We start from the raw sequence: 23,338 nt of genomic DNA, 5'->3' as shown, positions 1-23,338 counted from the left end.
CTTAGGAATACAATTCTAAACATAATTTGATATCTTTACACAAATCATGTTTAGAAAAAACTAATAAAATAATATTTTCTTATTAAGCTTTAGAATTAGACTAATACATTTCTTTTATGTGAATATTAAAGTTATATTTATTAGAAAATGTGCTTGAGTTGATGAAATTCAATTTCATTAAACCTAATTTAAATTTGATATCCGCTTTTAAAATTTGTAATGTTGTAAGGAGGAGTGGGAGAAACTGTGTCTCTGCGAACCCTCTTCGAAACAAGCATGCGTCCCCAAAATCAACCCTTCAATTGCATGAAACCCTCGATTGTGATTCCTCCCAAAACGACAACGTCTTCAAGCTCCATACAGCATCCATACATTTCACAAGTCCTCTCCACACCCAACTGGGCCCTGCTACTCAACCACCACCTCTTCTCAAACACTCTCCTCCTCAACCCTCGCTCCGCCGTAACCGTTTTCAACAACCAACGCCACCCCTCCCACGCCATCAAGTTTCACGCCTGGCTTTCGCATGTCAACCCCGCACTCGCCACGCACCCTTCAGTGCAAGGCGCTCTTCGGAACACTCTGCACCGTAACGGCCCCGCGGTGCTGTCGCTCGAGCTGCTCCGTGACGTTCACAATTCCGGGTTTCGGCTCTCCGAGGATCTGCTCTGCGCGTTGATCGGAAGCTGGGGAAGGCTCGGTTTGGCAAATTACTGTGCTCATGTTTTCGGTCAAATTTCATTCTTGAGTCTCACCCCCTCCACTAGGTTGTACAACGCTCTTATTGACGCTTTGGTCAAATCCAATTCAATTGACCTTGCTTATCTCAAATTCCAGCAAATGCCCGCGGATAATTGCCGCCCCGATAGAATTACATATAACACGCTTGTTCACGGGGTTTGCAAGATTGGCGTGGTGGATGAGGCGCTTCGGTTGATCAGACAGATGAACGAGAAGGGACATTTGCCTAATGTGTTCACTTATACAATGCTTGTTGATGGGTTTTGTAACGCGAACAGGGTTGGAGAAGCGTTTGGGGTTTTTGAGACGATGAAGCGGAGTGGAGTTGGTCCAAATGAAGCCACTGTGAGAGCGTTAGTCCACGGGGTTTTTCGCTGCGTGGATCCAGGTAAGGCTCTTGAGATGTTGTTATCTAAGTTTTTATATAGGGAGGTGGAGCAGGAGTGTGTTCATTTTAAGTTAGCTTGTGATACTGTGCTGTATTGCCTTGCGAATAGTTCTATGGCGAAAGAGATGGTTTTGTTTCTGAGGGAGGTTCTGGGAAGAGGTTATGCCCCTGATAGCTCTGTTTTCAATGTCATAATTGCTTGTTTGGTTAAGGGAGCTGAGCTGAGAGAGTCGTGTGACATATTTGAAATTTTAAGAAAGCAAGGTGTGAAGGCAAGCATTGGTACTTACCTTGTACTTGTGGAGGCCTCGTACAAAAGAGGATGGAGAGAGGATGGGGATCGAGTATCTGGACAAATGATTAGTGATGGGCTAATTTGTAATGTTTTCACATATAACATGATAATTAATTGCTTCTGCAGAGCCAAACTGATGGATAATGCGTCTGAGGCTTTCAGGGACATGCAGCTTAGAGGTTTTGTTCCCAACCTTGTTACTTTCAATACCCTTATTAATGGGTATTGCAAGGAAGGAGCAATAGTTAAGGCACGGGAGCTGTTGGAGATGCTTTTAGAAACTGGGCTTAAACCTGATATCTTCACTTTTGGCTCTATAATTGATGGACTCTGTCGAATAAAGAAGATTGAGGAAGCTTTCGAATGCTTTACAGAGATGATTGAGTGGGGCATAACTCCAAATGCCGTCATTTACAATATCTTAATTCGGTCTCTTTGTGCCATTGGGGATGTTGCAAGGTCAGTGAAACTTTTAAGAAGAATGCAAAAGGAAGGAGTAAACCCTGACACCTACTCCTATAATGCTTTGATCCAAATCTTCTGTAGGACGAATAAAGTCGATAAAGCTAAAAATATTTTTGATTCAATGTCAAAATCTGGCTTGAATCCGGACAATTACACTTATGGTGCTTTTATAGAGGCACTCTATGAATCTGGGAGATTAGAGGACGCCAAGAAGATATTTTACTCAATGGAGGCAAACGGCTGCTCTCCCGATTTGTATATATGTAACTTGATTATTAAAATATTAGTTCAGCAGAATTGTATGGAAGAGGCACGAAACATCATGGAAAGATACAGAGTTAAGGGAATATCTTTAAATTCTATTCCTAATTAGTGAGACTAATTTCCTACTAGTTTCTTGGATGCTACTACATTATTGAGCTTTTGAAAGTGAAGACATCGATTCTGGGTATAGTACCTCAGATTATAAAGCCCTGTTCATATGTATGGATGTACTTTTTGGCCATTTCAACACCAACAAAAAATAGTACAATAAGGAATTTATCTTTTCCTCTTTTGTTGGTGACTCTCTGTCATCCTTCTTACAAAGAGCTTGGTTTATTTAGAGGCTTTGATGGACGTAGCTTTGTTATCATGTTATACCATGCCTCTAGTCTTGCTATGCTTATCTTACTAATTGTGTTGTTGTTCTGGAGTAAACAAACACCACCTTTTTCCATTGTTTCTCCATTAAAGGAGTAGCATCGATCACCTTACAAACACCAAAATCAACAGTGAAGGCTGTGCCAACCCACGACAGCTCCATCTTTCATTTGTGACCCATCCTGCACATAGAGCACGAATTTGGTGGCACTCTTGACTGGATAACGTGGGATACCAAATTTTGTGGTTATGGGAGTCGCTTATGATGTTAGTTTTATTTGACTGGGTTTATATTAGTTCTAAACTAATATTTGTTCTAGACTATTATCAGGGGTGTGTATCATACACGTATCCCTTTATCAATGAAATATATACCATCTCTCTTTTCCTGCTTTTCACTTCCCCGGCATACCCCAGCCCCCCATAATAATTTAAACTGGTTCCATATGCAGCTTGTTGCATTTTACTATCAATTTTACATGATAGCAAATGAAGTACATTTGTACAATATTCATGTAATGAATCTTCATCTTCAAAGATCACATCTACAAAACTAGTATTAGTTTCATTCCTTGATGAAGGCACTCTTATTATTAGAAGTTATAACCTTATTTGTTGTGAGGGAAGGTTGGGGTTGGTAGCTACTTCTAGAGTTTGTGTTAGCATTTTATTATGAGTTTTGGGACATTATAAATAAGCATTTCAGTGAAACCATGTGTTAGGCCTCTAATAAATAAATATTATAAGAGGAGAACCAGGGGTTAGGTGGTTCTCTAATAGGACTGAATTTGTTAGTAGTTTTTTATTGAGTAGCAGTTTTCTGATTTTCAACAGTTAGCAGTTTTAGGCATAACTGCCTCTATAGACAGTTATGAGTCAGGAACAAAATAGGAAATAGGGGGAAAGTAAAGGTTTTATATTTAGTGGTAATTGGGTGGAAAGGGAGAGACCAAGCACTCAACATCTTGTAAGGGAATCCTTGTATCCAACCCGAGCTTATTGCTGGGAAAATTGGGTGTTTCTATATCAGTCAATTGAATAAATACCAGTTGGTTTCTATCACTATGCAGCCAAGTTCTATGTTAAATTACATTTATTATTTTTTGCAACTTGTTGATATATATACTTTAACTGTTAAAATTATTTTGAACATAAAATTCACTGAACTATGTGACACTGACATTACTAAAATTTTCAGAGCGAGGGTTATCAATGTAACTTTTCTTTTATTCATTGCAGGTTGAGTATCGCCAGTTTCTGAATTGCCTGAGTAATTCAACTCCTTTCTCAATTTTGTGAGTCACAAAAATAATGGCAGATAGACCATAAAGTCTTAATGATCAATATTTGAGTTGAGGTGGTCATAACGTGACTGACCATCCTGGTGCAATAAGAAGAGATTGGTAAACATTTTGGATTGCAGTCATAATGCTATTCTATTATATTCTTCCATTCAGGTAATTTTATGTCTAACAGACTGCAATGGACATGTTTGTTTGACATATCTTTTTACCATCTACTAATGTCTCATCATCCATCTTTTATGATGTTCATGCTTAAATGTTATGTTGGTACTGGCCTAGCGGCTATTACTTGAGCAATAACTAGGTTTTTTTTTTTTGTATTCTTTTTTTGCTATGGTATTTGTTGCAATATAGTAAAACATAGCTAGTAGAACATCTATCTTAAGTAAGTGAAAAACAAACTCTTTGTACAATTTTCTTTGTTCGAATCTTAATGAAATTTCATCAATTGATGATGTACTGAAAAATGATAGCTGATTATAGTCTCAACTCTCAAATTTGCTAAATTATGCTCTCAAATTTTGATTGCTTACTTGCACTGCTTGACAGAACTGTCTCAAGATGTTAGGGGCCATCAAACTTGTTCCTATTAAGTATGATAAAAACATAAGCAAGACCATTTCCAGCATAAAAGCTGTATAGGGCCTGCCCTAGAGAAGTAACCAAGCCTTGGAATACTGCTTTTAAAGATAGTTCTCTTTTATGATTATGACTGATGATGGCGTGCTTTCCTTTGCTATGGCTGTTTTATTTCGTTTGGAGTGTTGGTGACGTTTTGAGGTTGAATAATTTGTCTCAGTAATGGTTTCTGGCACATGGTGAAAAAGAGAAGTGTACTGGTAGCACCTACTTGGTATTAAGTAATTTTTCAATCTGCAGTGAAAGATAAACCATGCATAAAGGCCAGAAGAGCAGATCCTGCTGAACCAAAGAAAAGCCAAACAATCCATAGTGTAGCAGTATATGGTTGTGAGCTTATTAGCATGCTTCTATGCATCGAAGTTATTTATCAGGAATTTTTGTTCCATTCTAGCCATTATATGGAAAATCCCAATACACAAAATTAGAGTTACAGTAAGAATAGGGACAAACCTTAGAGGTTAGTTAGATTGATCTAATTTTCTTGTAATTGGAAGCAACCTTGTTACTGATTATTGGCAATGTAAATATGTAGATGGCATGAAATTTTATCGGTTTCTATATACAGATTAGCATATACAGATGGTGATGGTGTTAGTTGTGAAACAAAATTGTTTCAAGTTTGAGACATGACCATTGCAGTGCATGAGTTTTAATTACACCAAATACTGTCACCTGAGTATAGTGCAATTTTTTTTAAAAGTTTCATTGTGTTAGTGGTGAGTTTTTGCTGAATTAGTTGATGTCACGTGAAACATGATTGTTGAAGCACACGAGTTTTCGTTGCAGTTGTTAAGTGGGCGTGGATAAGTTAGAAATTCAATTGCAATTTAGATTGCATTGTGAACCAACTATATAGAGTTACATTAGACAGTCCAATAATCCATGTAACAGAGATTTTTTTTCAATATAATACATATTTTAATGTCTTAAAGTGGAGGTTTAAAAAATAAACAGTGGAAATACGACCATTGACCATGTCAAGTTTTTTTTACTAAAAGGGAAAAACATTGGTAAGAAAATTAAGAGATTGGGACATGCTTTTGCTTCCCCGCACCCTTAATTTTTCTATATATCACTTTTCATTTTTATCTTTTAGAGAAAAGTTTTGTTGATAATATGAACAGTAAAAAACATATATTTCACACGATTTATAACAATATAATAATATTTTTTTAATTAAAAAATAAAATAAAATATTAATTTATTAAAATGTGAAGTGTATGTTTTTATTGTTGTTGAAAGTGTTAATATATTAGCATTCTATCTTTTATAATGACAATGGAAGTCAATTGGTTGCCCTTTGTGGTGGGTGAAGATTTTTGCTTCCTAAATGTAAGTGGGAGAGTATTTTTGGACAACTCTAGATTGACCAATTTAGAGATTTCTATTATGAGTAACAAATTATATAATTCAAAAGTTGTTTTTCACTTTCAGATACTTGTTTTAGACTTTAATAAAATTATTTATTAAATTTAAAGAATTTGATTGATAGAACTACAATGAATAATCAATTTTGAAGGATAAAGTAAATATACTAACGAGTATATCAAATGTGGTCGACTGGGGACCAAAACCATTCAGGTTCCTAGATATTTGGCAAGACCATAAGGAGTTTGAAATATTTGTCAAAAGAAAATGGGAGGGTTATGTGGTGCAGGGTAACGAAATAGTAGTGCTAAAAGAGAAATTGAAAATGCTAAAGAGCGACTTGAAAGGGTGGAATAAAGAAGTCTTTGGGTACACTGATAAGTTAAAACTTGATACTCTGAGGAAAATACAAGAGTTGGATATGAAGGATGACATAGAGGAATTGGATGATGAAAAGATTAGGGAAAGAAGAGAACTCTTAAGCCAATTACAAGATATAAATGTGAGGAATGAATCTTTATTACAACAAAAGTCAAGAGACCTTTGGATCAAGCAGGGGGACACTAACTCTAAATACTTCCATGTGTCAATTAAGTGGAGGAGATTAAGGAACGAGATAAAAGGTTTACATTGCCATATCTCAGGTAATTGGGTGGAGGAGCCGAATACAGTAAAGGAGATGGTCAAAGAATTCTACAAAAAAAAGATGTCGGCCATTGAGGACATTGGCGTGAGGTTGGATAACGTAGATTTTGAGAAGATAACAGAATCCGACAATAGACTCTTAACTGATCCTTTTGACGAAAAGGAAATTAAGGAAGCAATTTGGAACTGTGATAGTCAGAAAAGCCCTGGTCCAAACGGTGTAACTTTCAGTTTCATTAAAAAGTATTGGGGTCTTTTAAATAAGGAGGTGATGGGAGCTCTTAATTGTTTCCACAGAGAAGGGAAAATTCCAAAGGGTTGTAATGCTTCCTTCCTAACACTGATCCCAAAGTCTGAAAATCCCCAATCTCTTGAAGAATATAGACCCATATCACTAGTAGGCTATTTGTATAAAATCCTGACTAAAGTGTTAGACAGGGTTAAAAAAGTTATTGAGAAGGTGATAGATGGATCGCAATCGGCGTTTTTATCGAATAGAGGATTATTAGACAGCGTTCTAGTAGTGAATGAGGTGTTGGATGATTTGAAAAGAAGGAGAAAAAGTGGGGTCATTGTGAAACTTGATTTCGAAAAGGCGTACGACTCGGTGAGTTGGGAGTTTTTGTTTTATATGATGGAAAGACTTGGGTTCTGTGAAAGATGGATACAATGGATTAGAGAATGCCTTGAATCAGCTACAGTCTCGGTTTTGGTAAATGGTAGCCCGTCAAAAGAATTTAAACCCTCTAGAGGCCTTAGACAAGGGGATCCTATGGCACCGTTCTTGTTCTTGATTGTAGCACAAGGTCTGGCGGGGTTAGTGAAACAAGCTACGAGAAAAATTTTGGTATCCGGAATAAAAGTGGGAGGAAAAGAGGTGGAAATTAATCTACTCCAATTTGCTGACGACACTCTTTTTGTATGTGAATCGAAAGTACAGAATATTATGTGCATAAAGGCCATTTTAAGATGTTTTGAACTAAGCTCGGGCCTCAAAGTTAATTTCCATAAGAGCAAAATTGGAGCAATTGGAGTAGATAGAAATGAGGTGAAGATGTACTCGGAAATACTGCATTGTAGCCTTATGGATATACCATTTACATACTTAGGACTAACCATAGGTGGTAATCCATCTAGGTGTTCCTTCTGGGAACCTGTCCTATCAAAGATTAGAAAGAAACTTTCAGTATGGAAGGGGAGGAACTTGTCCTTCGCGGGAAGAGTTTGCCTAATAAAATCTGTCATCAACGCCATACCACTTTTCTTTCTTTCCTTTTTTAAAGCCCCTGTAGGAGTGTGCAAGGAGATCACAAAACTACAAAGAAAGTTTTTGTGGGGGTGGGGAGCAGAGGGGAGTAAAATCGCTTGGATTAGTTGGGAGAACATCTGTAAAGCGAAAAAGGAAGGTGGACTAGGAATCAGGAGAATCGATGAGTTTAACAAGGCATTGCTAGCTAAATGGTTATGGAGACTAGAATCACCAGAGACAGGACTTTGGAAGGAAGTTCTAGACTCGAAGTATGATTCGAGGAGGCTAGCAAACTCATCTAGATGGTGGAAGGATATAATAAAAGTTAGAACCTCAGATCAAGGCAATAATTGGTTTAATGCGAACTTAGTCTGGAAAGTGGGATCAGGGGAGAAAATCAAATTTTGGGAAGATGAATGGTTAGATACTGGTCAACTCAAAGAGAGATTTGAAAGAATATATAATAACTCAGAATTGAAGGATAAGACAATAAATAGATGTGGAAGATGGTCTACAGAAGGATGGGTGTGGGAATTTAGATGGAGAAGAGAGTGGTTTGAGTGGGAAAAAATAATGCTAGAGGATTTTATGACAATAATATCACAGGTGTCATTACACCATGACACTGAGGACAAAAGGTTTTGGAATGACCCTCCATCATACTCTTTTTCGGTAAAATCAGCTTATAATAAGATAGCAAATCACATTATTGGGAGGGGGTCGGAGGTGTTTGAACATCTTTGGGGTTTAAAGGTTATGCCCTCAGCCCTATTTTACGTGTGGAGGGCTTTGTCGAATAGAATCGCGACTAAACAGAACCTGCAGAGAAGGGGTGTTGTAATGGAGGATACTTTATGCGTTTTATGTGGGAAGGAGGAGGAGACAACTACGCACATTCTAATTTTATGCGAGGAATCAATTAAAGTTTGGAATTTGTGCCTCAGCTGGTTGGGGATTAGTTCGGTGAACCACAGTGATTTGATTTGTCATTTTGAACAATTCGCATGCTCATGCTTAAATCAAGAAGGCAACAGTTTATGGAAAAGCATGTGGGTTTCAGTCGTGTGGAGTATATGGAAGCATAGAAACAGGGTTATTTTTAATCAAGGTAAGGTAGATGCAGAGGAAATCTTTACTCTAGCACAAGTACAATCCTGGGTTTGGATGAAACATAAAGAAAGGAAAGTGAACTTCTCTTATTCTGAATGGATTTTTTCACCCCTAACCTGCATTAAGATGGTAACAAAATAAGTTCAGCTTGTTGCAATCTGTGTAACTATTTCATATTCTATTCATAAAGCATGATAGGCTGGATGGCACTAAGAACTGTGTTTGATTTGCATATCTATGGTTATAGAGCATTCTGTTTTTTATGTCTTTTGAGTTGGAGTAGAAGGTAGTTGTTTTGTGATGCAGGTAAACAGGATGAGGAGATGTTCAATAATAAGTAGCAGAGGACGGAGAAGCTAGCATAGTTGGAAGGGTGAGGTTCAATATTCTGTTGTGAGGCTGTGATGTATATACTTGGATGTTTTGCAGGGAGGAGTAAAAAGTGTTGCTTAAAGGGCAAGAAGATAATGATGCGTTATGCAGGGACAGCTTAATCCAAACAAAGGGATGTAGGATGCTATTCAGTGGTTCTGATGGTAGATATGGCAAATGCTATCCAAGGCCAAATCACAACAATTGATTTCCAAGGCCAAATCAAGGCTGTATCAATCCTAGTATGCTATTTGATGTGTGTTGCAGCTAATTATTTGTTGCTGCCAATTTGGTTTCTTGGCTGGCTCTGGTTGGTAAATATGAAGATTTAAGATTCCAACACATTGTTTATGGTGTAGAGACTTTGCTGGAAGCCGTGGATGATCCATGGGGATGCAAGGTTTGTGAAGTGTTGGAGGAATGATAGAATTAGTTGTTTCGTTGATGGTGGTGGCTTAGCTATAATGAAACCTTGTCTTGTGTCACCTAGGTTATGGTACCTGTTCTTGGTACAAACTGTTTATGGTACCTAGTTTTATTATTTTTTAAGAAGGGAAGAGGTTTTGCTCTAGATATAGATAGGTTTCTTTCCTTTTTCTGTACACGGGTTGGGATACCCCTAAAGTATCCCCTTTTATTTAATTTAATTCTTTGCTGAAAAAAAGAAGAAGATAATAATGATGTTATTTTAACTATAGATGAATTATAAATGAATTAGTTGAAGGTGATTATAGTGAAACTTTAAGAATGAATGCATTAAATAATATATTTTTTATTTATTTTTATTATAACAATGTGAGTAAGTGACGTATATTTTATATTGTAATATAAGAGTGTAGGTGTTTGGTATGCAAGAAAACTCACTTGAATATGTATGTGAGGTAGTCTATGAATCTATGAATGATGTTTGGGGAATGATTTGGATTGTTGTACTAAGTGAGATTTGGAAACATAGAAATAATGTCATTTTTAAAGGTGGTGAGGTTGATGTTTTAGAATTGTTCACTCTTGTTCAGTTAAAGGTTTGGTCTTGGGTTACTTCCAAGGTACCCTCAATTGTTTTCTCTTATTCAGACTGATGCCTTGATCCTTTGGTCTATATGAGATTGATTAAATGATGTGTTAGGTTGTTGGTTAGTTCCTTAGGTGTTTTTTTGGGTGTTTGCAGTTTTATTAAACCGTTGGTAGGAGGTTATAGCAGTGTTAGAGGGAGACTAAGTGTTTTTCTTTTTCGATTTGTATAAGGGTTGAACCACCCATGAAGTGATTCACATTTATTTATTCTTTCTTGTTGATTAAAAAAAATGTGAGGTAGGCTATACACTTGAATTTGCCATAGTCATATTAAGATTAGTTGTAACAAATGACCAATAAGGATGGAAGATGTATGTGTTATTTAGTTGCGAAAGAGGTAACAAATACAATCGTTATAAAAAGAATTTAAAACTCATTGTAATTGAATTAGGAAATGTGATTCTCCTTTTAAAGTGCATGGAAAACTAGCAAACATGGGTGGAAGATGGATTATAAGTTAGTTTGTGAATGTCATAATCCCGGACAATCAAGAACTAACGATCTATTCATTTTATTGACTTTGAAAAAACACTACAAAGACAATGTCACGACTATAAAACAAATGTACAATGTAGGGTATGCATATAGAAGGTCATAAAGAAAATTAACAACTGAAATGCAACATTTAATCAAGTTTTTTAAGCATGACATGTATATTTTCCGAATAGTTTTAATGAAAGTTCAAGATTTGTGACTCATATTTTTTACATACCCGAATTTAAAGTTAGTATAATTAATGAATTAAAATTGTTCTCGTTGATGAACAACACATACAAAACTAACATTATAAGCTACTTTCACTTGAGATTATTGGTATGACGTCCACATGGTTTATTTTCTTTGTGGTGTTTGTATTGTTGAGATATGAATAATTTAAAATTTATTTATTTAAAATTTTTATTTAAACAAAAGATTAAATAATTTTAAGATTTATATTTATTTAGAATTTTATATATATCAGATTTTTAATTAATAAGACATTAAATAATTCAAAATTTATATTTATTTTAGATTTTGAATATTTTATAAGTTTTATATATTTCATGTTTTTATTTAAATGAGATATTATATATTATTTCTAACAATATGTTATATTATTTATATAATTCATATCTTTTCCAAAATTAATTCTTAAATTGAAAATAATATTTTAATTAAAAATAATTATAATCCACAAATAAATAAAATTAAATTTTTATTAATTTTTAAATAATTTTCATAAACTTTATTACATTTACAATATATTTTTTTAGTTTATTTACCCTAATACAAATATTTCTAAACTTTTTTAAACTTTTTTCTTCAAATCATATTCCTGTAATCAAATTAAATATATAGTACAAACAAATCATTACAGTTTTCCAATTTATCTGGTAACCCAACTGTTACTTTCCTACACTGCTATGCTTTTAATCAAAAAGTTGGATTTGGGCAAAAATTCCACCCACATAGAATTATACATCAAAATTATGCAAAATTTCAATTTTAGAATTGAAGATTGAATAAAGTTTATCATCATCTTATTTTTTTTTTCACTTTACAAGTCTATTTAATAATAAAATGTTGTTTAACTAATATATATATATATAAATAAAATTTTAAAATAAAATAATAAAATACCTATCAATGAATACGTATCAACCTATCATTACAGTTCAAAATTGCAAACAAAAGGTGGTGATTGATTGGACAAGTCTCATAAATATGAATAGCCAACACCTACTCTAAAATAGTACAAGGACACTCAAAAGGAATCTGATAGATATTTTTAAAATGGATTCATTTTTAAAAAAAATCCTATATAGAAGAGTGAGAAACTGAAAAATAAAAAGTAACAAGTAACGTTATTTATATTAACGAATAAAAAAAATAAAGTAAAAAAATTCTGAATTAATTAATTAATATGATATAATAATTTTTTTGTCAACTAATATAATTAAAAAATATTATAGATCATTTTATTAAAAGTGTCATATGATTACATATTAAAAAATATTTAAATATCTATTTCCTGCTATAAACAAACTATTCAATTATAAGTCAAATATTAGTTTTGTAGAACAATTATTAATTATTTGATATATAATTTTAATGTAAAAAATAATTTTTAAAATACCAATTAAAGTTGGATTTTGTTGAGGGTTAGGATTAAGTGTTTTGGCATTGATAGGGTTAGTGGTTATGTTAGGCTTAGGGTTTGATTTAAGGTTATGTTCAAAGTTGGAGTTTATGGATAGGGTGTGTGTTTAGGGTTAAGGTTTGGTTGATGGTTAGAGTGATGGTTTGGGTTATGGTTAAGATTTGGATTAGGTTTTGTGTTAGGTGTATGGTTTGTGTTCAAGGTTAGGGTTAAATTAGGAGTTGGATTAGGGTTATGACTAGGGTTATGATTAGGAATATGGTTTGGGTTTTAGATTAGGGTTATTAGTTAGTGTTAGCATTTGGGACTATGCTTGTGTGGTGGATTAGGGTTTAGATGATTGGTAGGGGTTGGGTTAGGGTTAGGGTTATGGGTATAAGTTGGGTTTGGGTGAGGGTCTTGTGTGTTATGATTAGTGTTCACAATTACAGATTTGGGTATTTGGGTACAAGTAAAAAAAAGTTAAATCAACAAACAACATTATTATAATTAATTATAAAACACTATTAAATCATATATTACAAATAATGTAAAAGCATAACTCAATTTAACTACATAAATATATTCTTTTGATTATACAAAAATTTATTTGTCACATCTTTCAACAATTTTTTTTATTCACACAAATAATTTTCTCAATATCTAAACAATGAAATTAGTAACTTAATAGTTATACTAAATCAAAACAAAACAAAATTACATTTCAAATTACTTCACCATCACAACACATTACAGCATACAAATAATATTCATGTCAATTTCATTTCATGAAAGATAAAGACTCACATACACTATAGGAGTATCAAACTTTTCATATGATGATTTTCTAAGATCCTAAACTTGTTTTCACACCAACACAAACACGAACACCACACCAGCACCATATAGATCAACCATGTTTGGACCAAGGACAACCAATTACACAAAACAGAACCACCTACACAAAGAAAAGAACACCACTTCATGCAAACAAAACCACATGATCCAATATGCATTTACGAAATAACACTGAACTTTGAAAACATCAAATCTCCAACAAATGAATCGAATAAAAAACCATGCAAGACAATCAATTATGTGGAGAGGATAATCGATTATCCACTTAAAAATGTAGAGAATCGATTATCTACCTCTACAAAGGCACGAGAACATCGATTATGTGAGTGAAAAAAAAAATACCAACATCAATTATGGACACCTGAAAATTGATGTTTACTTAAAAATATCTAATAATCGATGTAGTGAGTATTTAAAGACAATGAACCATTAATTATTAATTAAAAATACTAGCATAATCAATGGTCATTCGAGCGTATTTAAACAGATACTATGTTTACGTATAGAGATCTCTAGGTCCATTCTATTTAGAATTAGGAATAGGTGTAATTGATATGTTTTTCACATATCTTTCATTCTTTAAGACCTTATTCAATTAATCTCTTTGGGTTCCTATTGAATTAATAATTATGTTGAATTAGTCCAATTTTTTTTATAGAATATCTATCTATATAGATAGATAAGAAAAAAATGCTCAATGAATCTGTGTTCTTACCTTAATGATCCAACACCAAACCATCAAAGATGCTCCACACCAAAAAAACACTTAGGGATACACACCAAAACATTATGAAAGCTCAAAGCTTCAACACAACAAACAATGTTTCATAACTCACAAGAATTGCGCTTATACTTGCTAATGAAATCATTTATCTCTATTGATGAGTATTTAAGAACTCCACCAACAACTTGATCACTCAATTCAAACGATCAAAGAATCACGTGTCAAAGAATATCTACATACAACATGACAAATGAAAACTCCCTGTATAAAACTAAGACATTAAGAACAATGGACATAACGACTTTTCCATACTTTCTCTACACTTGAACGAGGAAGACAAAAGTCACAAACACCATCCTTCTATACTTATAAACCAACCACATTTAATAAATACAAATAAGTAATTCACCCGTTTTTCATCTAGTAGTTATGTAGTTATGGATGAAAATTATGAAAAAAAGAAGTATGGAAAATTTGCAAAGAAAGGTGGTGATTGATTGGACAAGTATGAAAATTTTTGACTGTGTTGGAATTGAAGAATGGAAGCTTTTCTTAGATTTGGTTTGATCAAATCCAAGAAGATTAATAGGAGTGGTATGATCTTGTGTAAATGATGATGATAGGTAATGTGACCACAACATTGTCTTTTCTCCTCTTAACCTATCAAACTACACTTTCATCTTTTTTTTCAAAGTTACAATCACAAGATTTCTATCATTTTCACAGTGTCATTAATATGAATAGCCAACCCCTACTACACAATAGTACAAGGACACTGAAAAGGAATCAGATAAATATTTTTCAAATAGATTTATTTTTAAAATATTCCTATTTAAAAAAAAGTGAGAAAGTGAAAAATAAAAGTAACAAGTCACGTTATTTATATTAAGAAAAAAATAAAATAACATATATCTAGATATACCTAAATACGAAAACTTGAATAAGTCAAACTAATTCACACTTATAATCATAGTTAAAATAGAAAAAATAACGTTTATACAATATTTATGAATCACTGTAATAATAATATTAATTATAATAATAATATTATTATAATCATAATAATAAAAATTATAATTTAACAATAAAAGTTATTTAGGGTGTTGGAGTGGAAAAAAACATATCTTCAAATAATGTCCCATTATAATTTGAATGTTAAGTAACATATCCCATGAATAAAAATTGTGTTAAAATGATTCTAAGGCTATTATTAGGAAAGATAACAATTTTTTAATACATTATCAAATTCCAACAGTGCTCAAGACTACGTATTTTAAGTATTATCGTAAAAGTAAATAAATTTAATATACATATAGTAACTTTTGAAATGTGTAAAAGTGTATATCACATTTTCATTATTCTTTTCATGAATTAGACATAATTGCAAAATCTTAACACAAATTAATCGCACACAATTTTTAATAAAAATATTGAATCTTAATTCATAGATTAACTTTGTCTCTTATATTCAACCACGTAATACCTAATTAAAGACAATTTTTTTAGCCAATAATATAAAATAAAAAGATAAAAGAATAAAAATAACATTGAATTCCTTAAACATGAGACTGAAGTAATTTGTATTACACAGAAAAAAAATTCAAAAGAAAAATGATGTTATCAGAAAAGGTGAAAATGGTGCATGTGCATGTGCAGATGCGTTGGTTTGAGTTAAGCATTGGAAAACACAAGCAAACTAAAATGATGCATGCGAGCATGTCATGTGCTGCATAGCATACTCAAACTAGGAAAAGATTTTATTCACATCCAATAATATGCATATATTTAATAAACCATTAAAATAATATAATATTTTAAATTAAAAAATAAATTAAATATAATTAAAATATTAATTTATTTATTTGTTAAATATAATATTATGTATGGTGTCAAGACATCACCCTCAAATTATAATCCACACAAAATTTAAGATAATGGAATAAACTAGTTCATTTATTCTTTAAATGAACAATTTTGTTCCGATAGGAAATCATAAGGGTTAAATTATTTTTCTAAATACTTATCACAGTTTAAAATTTCAACTCGAAATTAAATAAAACAATATATGGTGATGTGGCTAATAATGATTAATTAATTAAATAATTTATAGGAAAATTTTAAATGATAAATTTGATTTCAATAATTTATTATAAAATATTAATTTTACCAACTGTCAAAATTACCAACAATTAGTTGGTAAGGCAAAAATTCCGTCAATAAAATAAATTATTCATAATTTTTTTTTAAAAATTCATCAATAATTAATAACATTTTTTATTTATTATTATAATATTTTTAAATTACTACTTATTATAAATATTTTTATATTATTAATAAAATTATTATTATTAATATTATAATAATGAATATTAGTATTATTATTATTAATATTGAATGTTACTTTTATTAAAATTATTATTACTATTAATATTAATATTATTATTATTGTAGTTATTAATAATATTACTAATATTAAAATTATTATTATTATTATATTATCAGGAAATTATTAATATTATTATTATTATTATCATATTTATATTTAATATTATTATTATTATTACTGTACTAATTTATCATTTTTTAATATATATTATGTTCTAGATTAAACGAACAAGATTGGAGATTGAAGCTGTTAATTTCTCTACCAACCGACAGTGACGAATGTCTAAATAAATTAAGGTAGACAAAAACAAAAAAAAATTAGTATTATTTTTTGAATTGTAAAGAGAGTAGAACATGATTAGAATCAAAGTAAGGATGTACATTCCCTTGATAAGGATGCACACTATAGTTGAATTGGATAATTTATATTGTGGTTATAGGTTTTGGAAATAGAAAAATATCTTATTTTTTAAATAAATTTTTTTATATTATATATCATTATGTAACTTGACATTAAAAAAATAAAAAAAATCTTATTTATAAGAGTTTATTATTTTGTTTTATTTATGTACTTTATATATAAAACAAAATGTAATAAAATATTAAATATGACAAAAATAAAAATTTTAATTGTCCATTTAACTTTTGTTTAAATAAACCACCCACCCTTGATGTATGGATACTACCAAGAACACTAAAAATGCAAATTCAGATCCACCACTCAAATATAAATAACTCTTGGTTTAACATAATAACATCCAAAAACAACACATAATAATAAGTCAAATAATAACCACCAGCCCCAGCCCCACTATCACCTAGTCCAGAAGAAGCCATTTTCCAGTAATTAAAAAGCTAACCAAAAACAATAGACCAGCATCAGAAATGGGGAAAATGTGAGAAGACATGGAGGAAATTGACAAGGCAGCAAAAAAAGGGTCAGAGGACTGGGGAAGGAAAGTTCAAGATAGCAAGACAGATGTGCAAGAGAACAGTCAGAATAAATGCTGTGACCTGCAAAAGGATTGGGCACAGATGTGAAGGGATTGACCATGAGATGGGCAGTTTTGGAACTAAGTATTTGGACCAAAAAATTAAATGCTCCAACGAACATTCCATACTACTTGATTTGGAACTTAGGCACCTCAATACTCAAGACTATCAAAAAAATATAAAAAGGCTTTCTATATAAATATGAATAACTAACCGTAGTTGTTATTAATGAAATGCTATGGTGGTGCAGAGCAATCATGAGTTGAGATTTGCTTCCCTTTTTTACAAATTTTAAAAGGCCCTAATCTGTTGTTGGAAAGCCGCCTTAAAAGAAACCACTCTTGGCCTGTTGCTGGTTCTATGGCTGCCTAATAATAGCAGCACTAAAGGGAGTGTGTTTAGTTGCACCTTGACTAGGGTTTGGCTTATATAATTTATAAAGCTTAGAAGACTATGATAATCTTCACCCTAAAGTCGGTTTTTGGGATTAAGTTAGGTTCTAAGCCCAAATTTTAGAACAGTACTACTAGAGTCTATCTTGCATATAATGTTGGGTCACCTACATTTGTCATGCTCAAGTAGCCCTGGGTGTTTGAAATTCCCCTTAATTGCAAGCTAATAAGCTGTCATCTCATAGTATACTTACAATTGTTTTCATCATGTTGACATATTTGATTAGATGCCACTCTTCTACTTTAACCAAATATACAAGTCAAGGAGAAAGCATGAGAAACTAATTGTCTGTGAAGTGAACTATTGAAAACATGGCCTGTTGCAGCCTATTGTGAGCATTTCCCTCTTTGTGTTGTAGATTTTCCTATGATTTTCAAAAGTAGTACAGTTGCCGTGTATGTATGAAAACGTTGTAATTTTGCTAAATCTGATCATTTTGGAGAAAAAAAAAACAAAATAAGAATTTGTAGCTGACAATGGAACACTAATTGATCAAGCAATCTACAAAATTCATTTCATAAATATTGCATGAGAATGTCAATCCCATCCTTTTGTCACACTGACATCAACCCAAACAAACAGTTATACTCAACAGCCAACAGACACTAATGACCTAGCAATCCTCTTTGTTTATGGTGAAGCACTCTATAAATAATTAATTGTGTATCATTAAATTGGATACTAAATTATTAGGATGTGGGAGGCTTTGGTTTTTGACAATTAAAGTCACAAGGTAGCAGGGAAAAAAGGATAAAGTTATGCCATAAATAAGCAAATAGTGGACTGTTGCAACAAAACATACACAACATCTTCCCAATATCAATTCTGTGGAAGCTTTAGACTTATGTGAATGAAGAACAGAACCACAAGAAAAAGTTTAAACCACCCTCAAAGAATATTTATGACGTCTTAAATAGTTAACATATAATATCCCCTATCCTCTATTCAGTTCCTGACACCTATTTTAGTTTATGTAGCCACTAGCATGTATGATATCCCCTATAGTAAAGGAAATAACAACAGAAAATTCAAGCTGGTTCAATTCATATTTGCCCCTTTCCTGAAAAAGAACTTGATGTAGAAATAAGATTAGTTTTCCCAGATCAAATAAAGCACCACAAGAATCATTCCCTCCATGTTTGCAAATTAAACTGCAATAAAATATTCAAAACACAGGAAGTCAATCATCAACCTTGCTACAACATTTTTTCATCGTCCAAAGTACACCTGGACATGTGAAATATCACAATACCTTTATGTCCATGATTCACCATCATACGGCACAGAGTTTCCATCGAAGACAGAACAAAGTGCCAGAGAGAAAAGTAAGATGCAACCAAAGGAAGATAATCGTGAACACAATAAAGTTGAATGATAGAACTAGGCTTTACCTCAGATAACCATGCGCAAAACTTGGCTTCAACATATTATAAGTGCGTTAACCTTTTCAAACCATTCAGTTACATATAGAGAGCTTCCCTGTCCACTCATCAGCTACACCATAATCAAGGCTGAGCTCTCTCATGGGAGGGATATTCTCCATTGCAAATAGCATAAGATGTGGGAACATCAAATTGTTGTGATCATACAGAACAAACTGAACGAAAACATTTGGAGTTGAACTGTGGCTCATATAGCAAGCAACATTCCTCATTGTTGACACATCCAGAGAAAAATCTAGAGGAGGAATAGATGGATATGATGGACGCATATTTAGGGTCTACTTGAGACAAATCCCCCCATTCCGCCCATCTTTCTGAAAACCGATTAGGATATATTGAAGAGTCACCATTCATTGCAAAGAGTTGCGCCTGCTCCCTAGTCAAAACAACCCCTGCAAACTCGCAGATAAAAGTACCGGCTTGAATAAGGTCCAAGGACCTAACCCCCCAAGCTGTCTGCAGGGACCTAAACACTTCCAACCTATATTTCAGCCCCTTCTGCTTAAGACGATTCCGACAATGAGGAGGACAAGAACAAAAAGGGCCACACTCAAAAATCAAAGGCTTCCCTTTCACAAGATGCCCCTGAAGAGTATAAGGAAAATCGCCCCCATTTTTCATAGCACAAAAGCATCCATCCCCACAACCATCCACACAGTTACAACCAGTAGCTTGGCCACTCTGATGAAACACAAACTGTGGAAAACTAGTCCTGGGAAGATACTCATAGCTAAGAGGATCCCGATAATCATCTATGTGTTAAAAAGCCAAACAGCAACCTTCTCCTTCTTGTCGGACATATCAGCAGAAAGACAATGCAGAGTGTTAGAATCCGACTCACTCCTCCTAATGCTCCTAGCTTCCTTCAAAATAGCACTTCCCATCTTAGGCTGCCCCTCAATCCTCCAAAGCTTAAACTTGTAAACTCCAAAACCAGACCTCCCCACATCAAACCAGCGGTCAACAATCTTATACACTCCATCATACACATACACCTTACCAGAAGCAGAAGCACTCCCCTCATACCTCCTCCCACGAATAACCCTCACCTCAACACCATAATGCATACTCCTCTCCAATGCAAGGTTCCCTGACTCCAACTTCTGATCAGCAATCTGCCTAGACGAATTCTTCTCCTGCCCTCCCTGCCCAGTGTAGATTATAACCTCACCATTATCCAAATCATCCTCATAACCCCCAGAAACAATCACACTGGTGGCTATAGGCTCCCCGTAGGAGCTCATACTTCCAGGAAGATAATCAATGCCAGCCTGTATCTGACCGTGCAACCCAAACACACACAACTCCATCCTGAAAAGGAACACGTCCCCCACCACAATCCCAGGAATGGCCCCAACGATTCGCTGCTGGCGGTGCAGCCACAGTCCACGCTCCCGCATCAGTCCAGCAGCTCGCAGGTCCCCGCGGAGACGTCGCGTCCTGCCCTCCACCGCTGTCCCCTCCTCCTCCTTCACCGCAATGGGCCCAGTTGGTTCGTGCTACTCTCAAAGGAAGGAAGAAATTGAGTCACCTAGAAGGGAACCCTCCAGGCAAAACTGATTCAAAATATGAAGACTGGGACCTTGATTCAAACTGAACTACAGCCAGGGACCTTGTTTAAGCCTCTTTGTTTTATCATCTTCCTCACTTGCTTAACCATGCCCCGTCTCCCATCTGAAGCACACAGATTTGACACAAGCACGTAGTAAGAAGCTTCATCAGGGTGCAACTCCAACATTCTCTTAATAGCCACTTCCCCCATCTCAAACCTAGAATGAAGCCCACAACCATGGAGAAAAGCTCCAAACACACTAACACTAGGTTCAACAGGCATTCTCTCAATAAAATGAAACGCTTCTTCAAGGTTCCCAGCGCGCGCCAACATATCAACCATACACGCATAGTGATTCATGGAAGGAACAAAATTCAACTCCCCACACATCAAATTAAACAACCTGGACCCTTCTCCAACCATTCCCGAATGACTGCAAGCAGCTAATATAGTTGTAAACACCGCTTCATTAGGCTCAAGCTCCTCCTTCAACATATCCCTAAACAGCCCAAGAGATCCATTTCCATCCCCCTGCATCCCATAGCCACTAATCATTGCACCCCACGTCACCACATTCTTTTCCCCCATCGAATCAAACACCATCCTCGCCGCCTTCGCATCCCCACATTTTGCGTAGAAATTCAGCAAAGCAGTGCCAACGTAGATGCTGGACAACACCAGGCCATACTTCAATGACAAGGCGTGAACAGAGCAACCAAGCTGAAGCGCGCCAAGGGAAGCACACGCAGAGAGAACACCGACCACAGTAACTGCATCCGGCGAGAACAACTCCAATCTCATCCTCTTAAAGAGCTCCAGAGCCTCACACTCTTCACCACTCTGCGCACAACCAGAAATAATAGAGTTCCAAGACACAACATCCTTGTCAATTGATTCAAACACGTTACGGGCATCCAAAACAAGGCCACATTTCGCATACATACCAACAAGAGCATTCCTTACAGGAGGATCCTCCAATCCACACTTAACTACAAAACAGTGAAGTAATTTCCCCATAACAGAATTACGTAATTGCCCACACGCAGATAACAAACTTGAAATGGTGACAGAATCGGGTAAAAGCCCAGGCCATTTCTCGTTCTTCAACAACTCTATCGCTAAGCCAGGATAACCTCTCTGAGTATACCCTACGATCATAGCCGTCCATAAAACAAGATCCTGATGATGATAGGAAGAAGAGATACTCTCATCAAACGCCGCACGTGCGTCCCCAACGCTCCCACATTTGACATAAAAATTCAAAAGCGAGGTGGTCAAGAAAGAATTAACCGAAATTCCGTTTTTGATAACAAACCCATGAACCCACTTTCCCTGGTGCAACCACCCCAGGCTGGTGCAGGCGCTGACCACGCTCCCCATTGTAAACTCATTCCCGTGGACGAAGGCTTCTTGCATTCTGTTGAACAAGGTTAAGCCCTCACGAGCGCATTCGTTTTGCACGTAGCCGACGATCATTGAGGTCCAGGAAACGACGTCGCGGTGGGGTATTTCGTCGAAGGCGCGTCGCGCGTGAGGGAGTTGGCCGCACTTAGCGTAGGCATCGACGAGGGAGGTGAGGAGGAAGCTGTCGGGAGGGAGGGACTTGGTGAGGTGGCAGTGTGTGAGTGCGACCTGGAGGAGGTCGCGTGTTTCGGCGCAGGATTTGAGGACGACGGAGAAGAGGACGTCATCGTGAGGGGTGGGGTGGAGGGAGAGGCGCATCAGGCGGCAGACCGAAACGACGCTGGAGTGGTGGTCGTTGAGGAAGTAGGTGCGGATCATGACTTTGAAGGAGTAGAGGTCGCGGGACGGGAGGAGGTCGAAGAGTGCGCGAGCACGGTGGAGGACGCCGAAGGTGCCGTAGAGACTGAGGAGCTTCGTCGAGAGGAGGAGCTCGCGGCTGAGGCCTTGGACCACCAAGGACGCGTGTAGCTTCTGCAGACTTTCCAGGTTTGTGCAGAGGCGGGAGAGGTAGAACGTGGCAGGGAGCGGCGGCGGCGGCGGCTGTTGTTGTCTATGGTAGTGGTGGTGGTGGTGGTGGTGGAGGGAGCTGCGTTGAAGACGAGGTTTTGAAGTAACGCGGAGAAGTCTTGATATCGCAACCATCTTACGCTACCATGGCGAATTGAGGCCTAAGATGAACCATTGCAGTGGAACGACGCCGTCTCGTTTAGGCCCAGGTTAGGCCCATTTTCATTTCTGAGCAGTCGACAATATTAGGCTGCAATACACCTACAATTACTTTTGCACCTCCGATAGAATTACCTATAACACGCTTGTTCACGGGGTTTGCAAGATTAAACTGATGGATAATTAACAGAATTAAGGAAGTATCTTTAAATTCTATTCCTAATTAGTGAGGCTAATTTCCTACTAGTTTCTTGGATGCTACTACATTATTGAGCTTTTGAAAGTGAAGACATCGATTCTGACTATAAAACAAATGTACAATGTAGGGTATGCATATTGAAGGTCATAAAGAAAATTAACAACTGAAATACAACATTTAATCAAGTT

At 35.1% G+C, this 23,338-nt stretch overlaps 3 protein-coding genes across 13 annotated transcripts; 1 reads left to right on the top strand and 2 right to left on the bottom strand.

Annotated features, from left to right (window-relative positions):
* The first annotated feature begins 221 nt into the window (after positions 1–221).
* Positions 222–5,035, top strand: PPR40 (pentatricopeptide (PPR) domain protein 40). 10 transcript variants are annotated; one of them, XM_068609882.2, is made up of 3 exons: positions 222–1,883; positions 3,771–3,934; positions 4,385–5,035. In XM_068609882.2, exons 1-2 carry the CDS (start codon positions 277–279, stop codon positions 3,790–3,792), a joined length of 1,629 nt encoding a protein of 542 aa, XP_068465983.1. In that variant the 5' UTR covers positions 222–276; the 3' UTR covers positions 3,793–3,934; positions 4,385–5,035. The 10 variants fall into 10 exon arrangements, with proteins under 10 accessions (XP_068465983.1, XP_068465984.1, XP_068465979.1 ...); XM_068609883.2 differs by having other exon boundaries at positions 3,771–3,988; positions 4,715–5,035; XM_068609878.2 differs by having other exon boundaries at positions 222–2,337; positions 3,771–3,988; positions 4,715–5,035.
* A 13,533-nt stretch (positions 5,036–18,568) lies between these two features.
* LOC137808644 (pentatricopeptide repeat-containing protein At2g03380, mitochondrial) lies at positions 18,569–23,008 on the bottom strand. Of its 2 annotated transcripts, none has more exons than XM_068609867.2 (2): positions 19,080–23,008; positions 18,569–18,978 (listed from the first exon to the last, which is right to left on the bottom strand). In XM_068609867.2, exon 1 carries the CDS (start codon positions 22,925–22,927, stop codon positions 20,858–20,860), a length of 2,070 nt encoding a protein of 689 aa, XP_068465968.1. In that variant the 5' UTR covers positions 22,928–23,008; the 3' UTR covers positions 18,569–18,978; positions 19,080–20,857. The 2 variants fall into 2 exon arrangements, with proteins under 2 accessions (XP_068465968.1, XP_090155991.1); XM_090299865.1 differs by having other exon boundaries at positions 19,219–23,008.
* Positions 18,900–20,768, bottom strand: LOC137808645 (histone-lysine N-methyltransferase family member SUVH9-like; the record flags this gene model as incomplete). Its single annotated transcript, XM_090300170.1, is given in 4 exon segments — positions 18,900–18,978; positions 19,219–19,536; positions 19,538–20,027; positions 20,030–20,768. Coding segments are annotated over 3 exon segments (1,482 nt in total), but the record flags the coding sequence as incomplete, so codon positions are not given.
* Positions 23,009–23,338: the final 330 nt, after the last annotated feature.

The sequence above is a fragment of the Phaseolus vulgaris genome, chromosome 3, assembly GCF_051622355.1.
Source record: "Phaseolus vulgaris cultivar YP4 chromosome 3, ASM5162235v1, whole genome shotgun sequence".
Lineage (NCBI taxonomy): Eukaryota > Viridiplantae > Streptophyta > Magnoliopsida > Fabales > Fabaceae > Phaseolus > Phaseolus vulgaris.
Note: the sequence above shows the minus strand (reverse complement) of the source record. Positions and strands in the feature narration are given on the sequence as shown.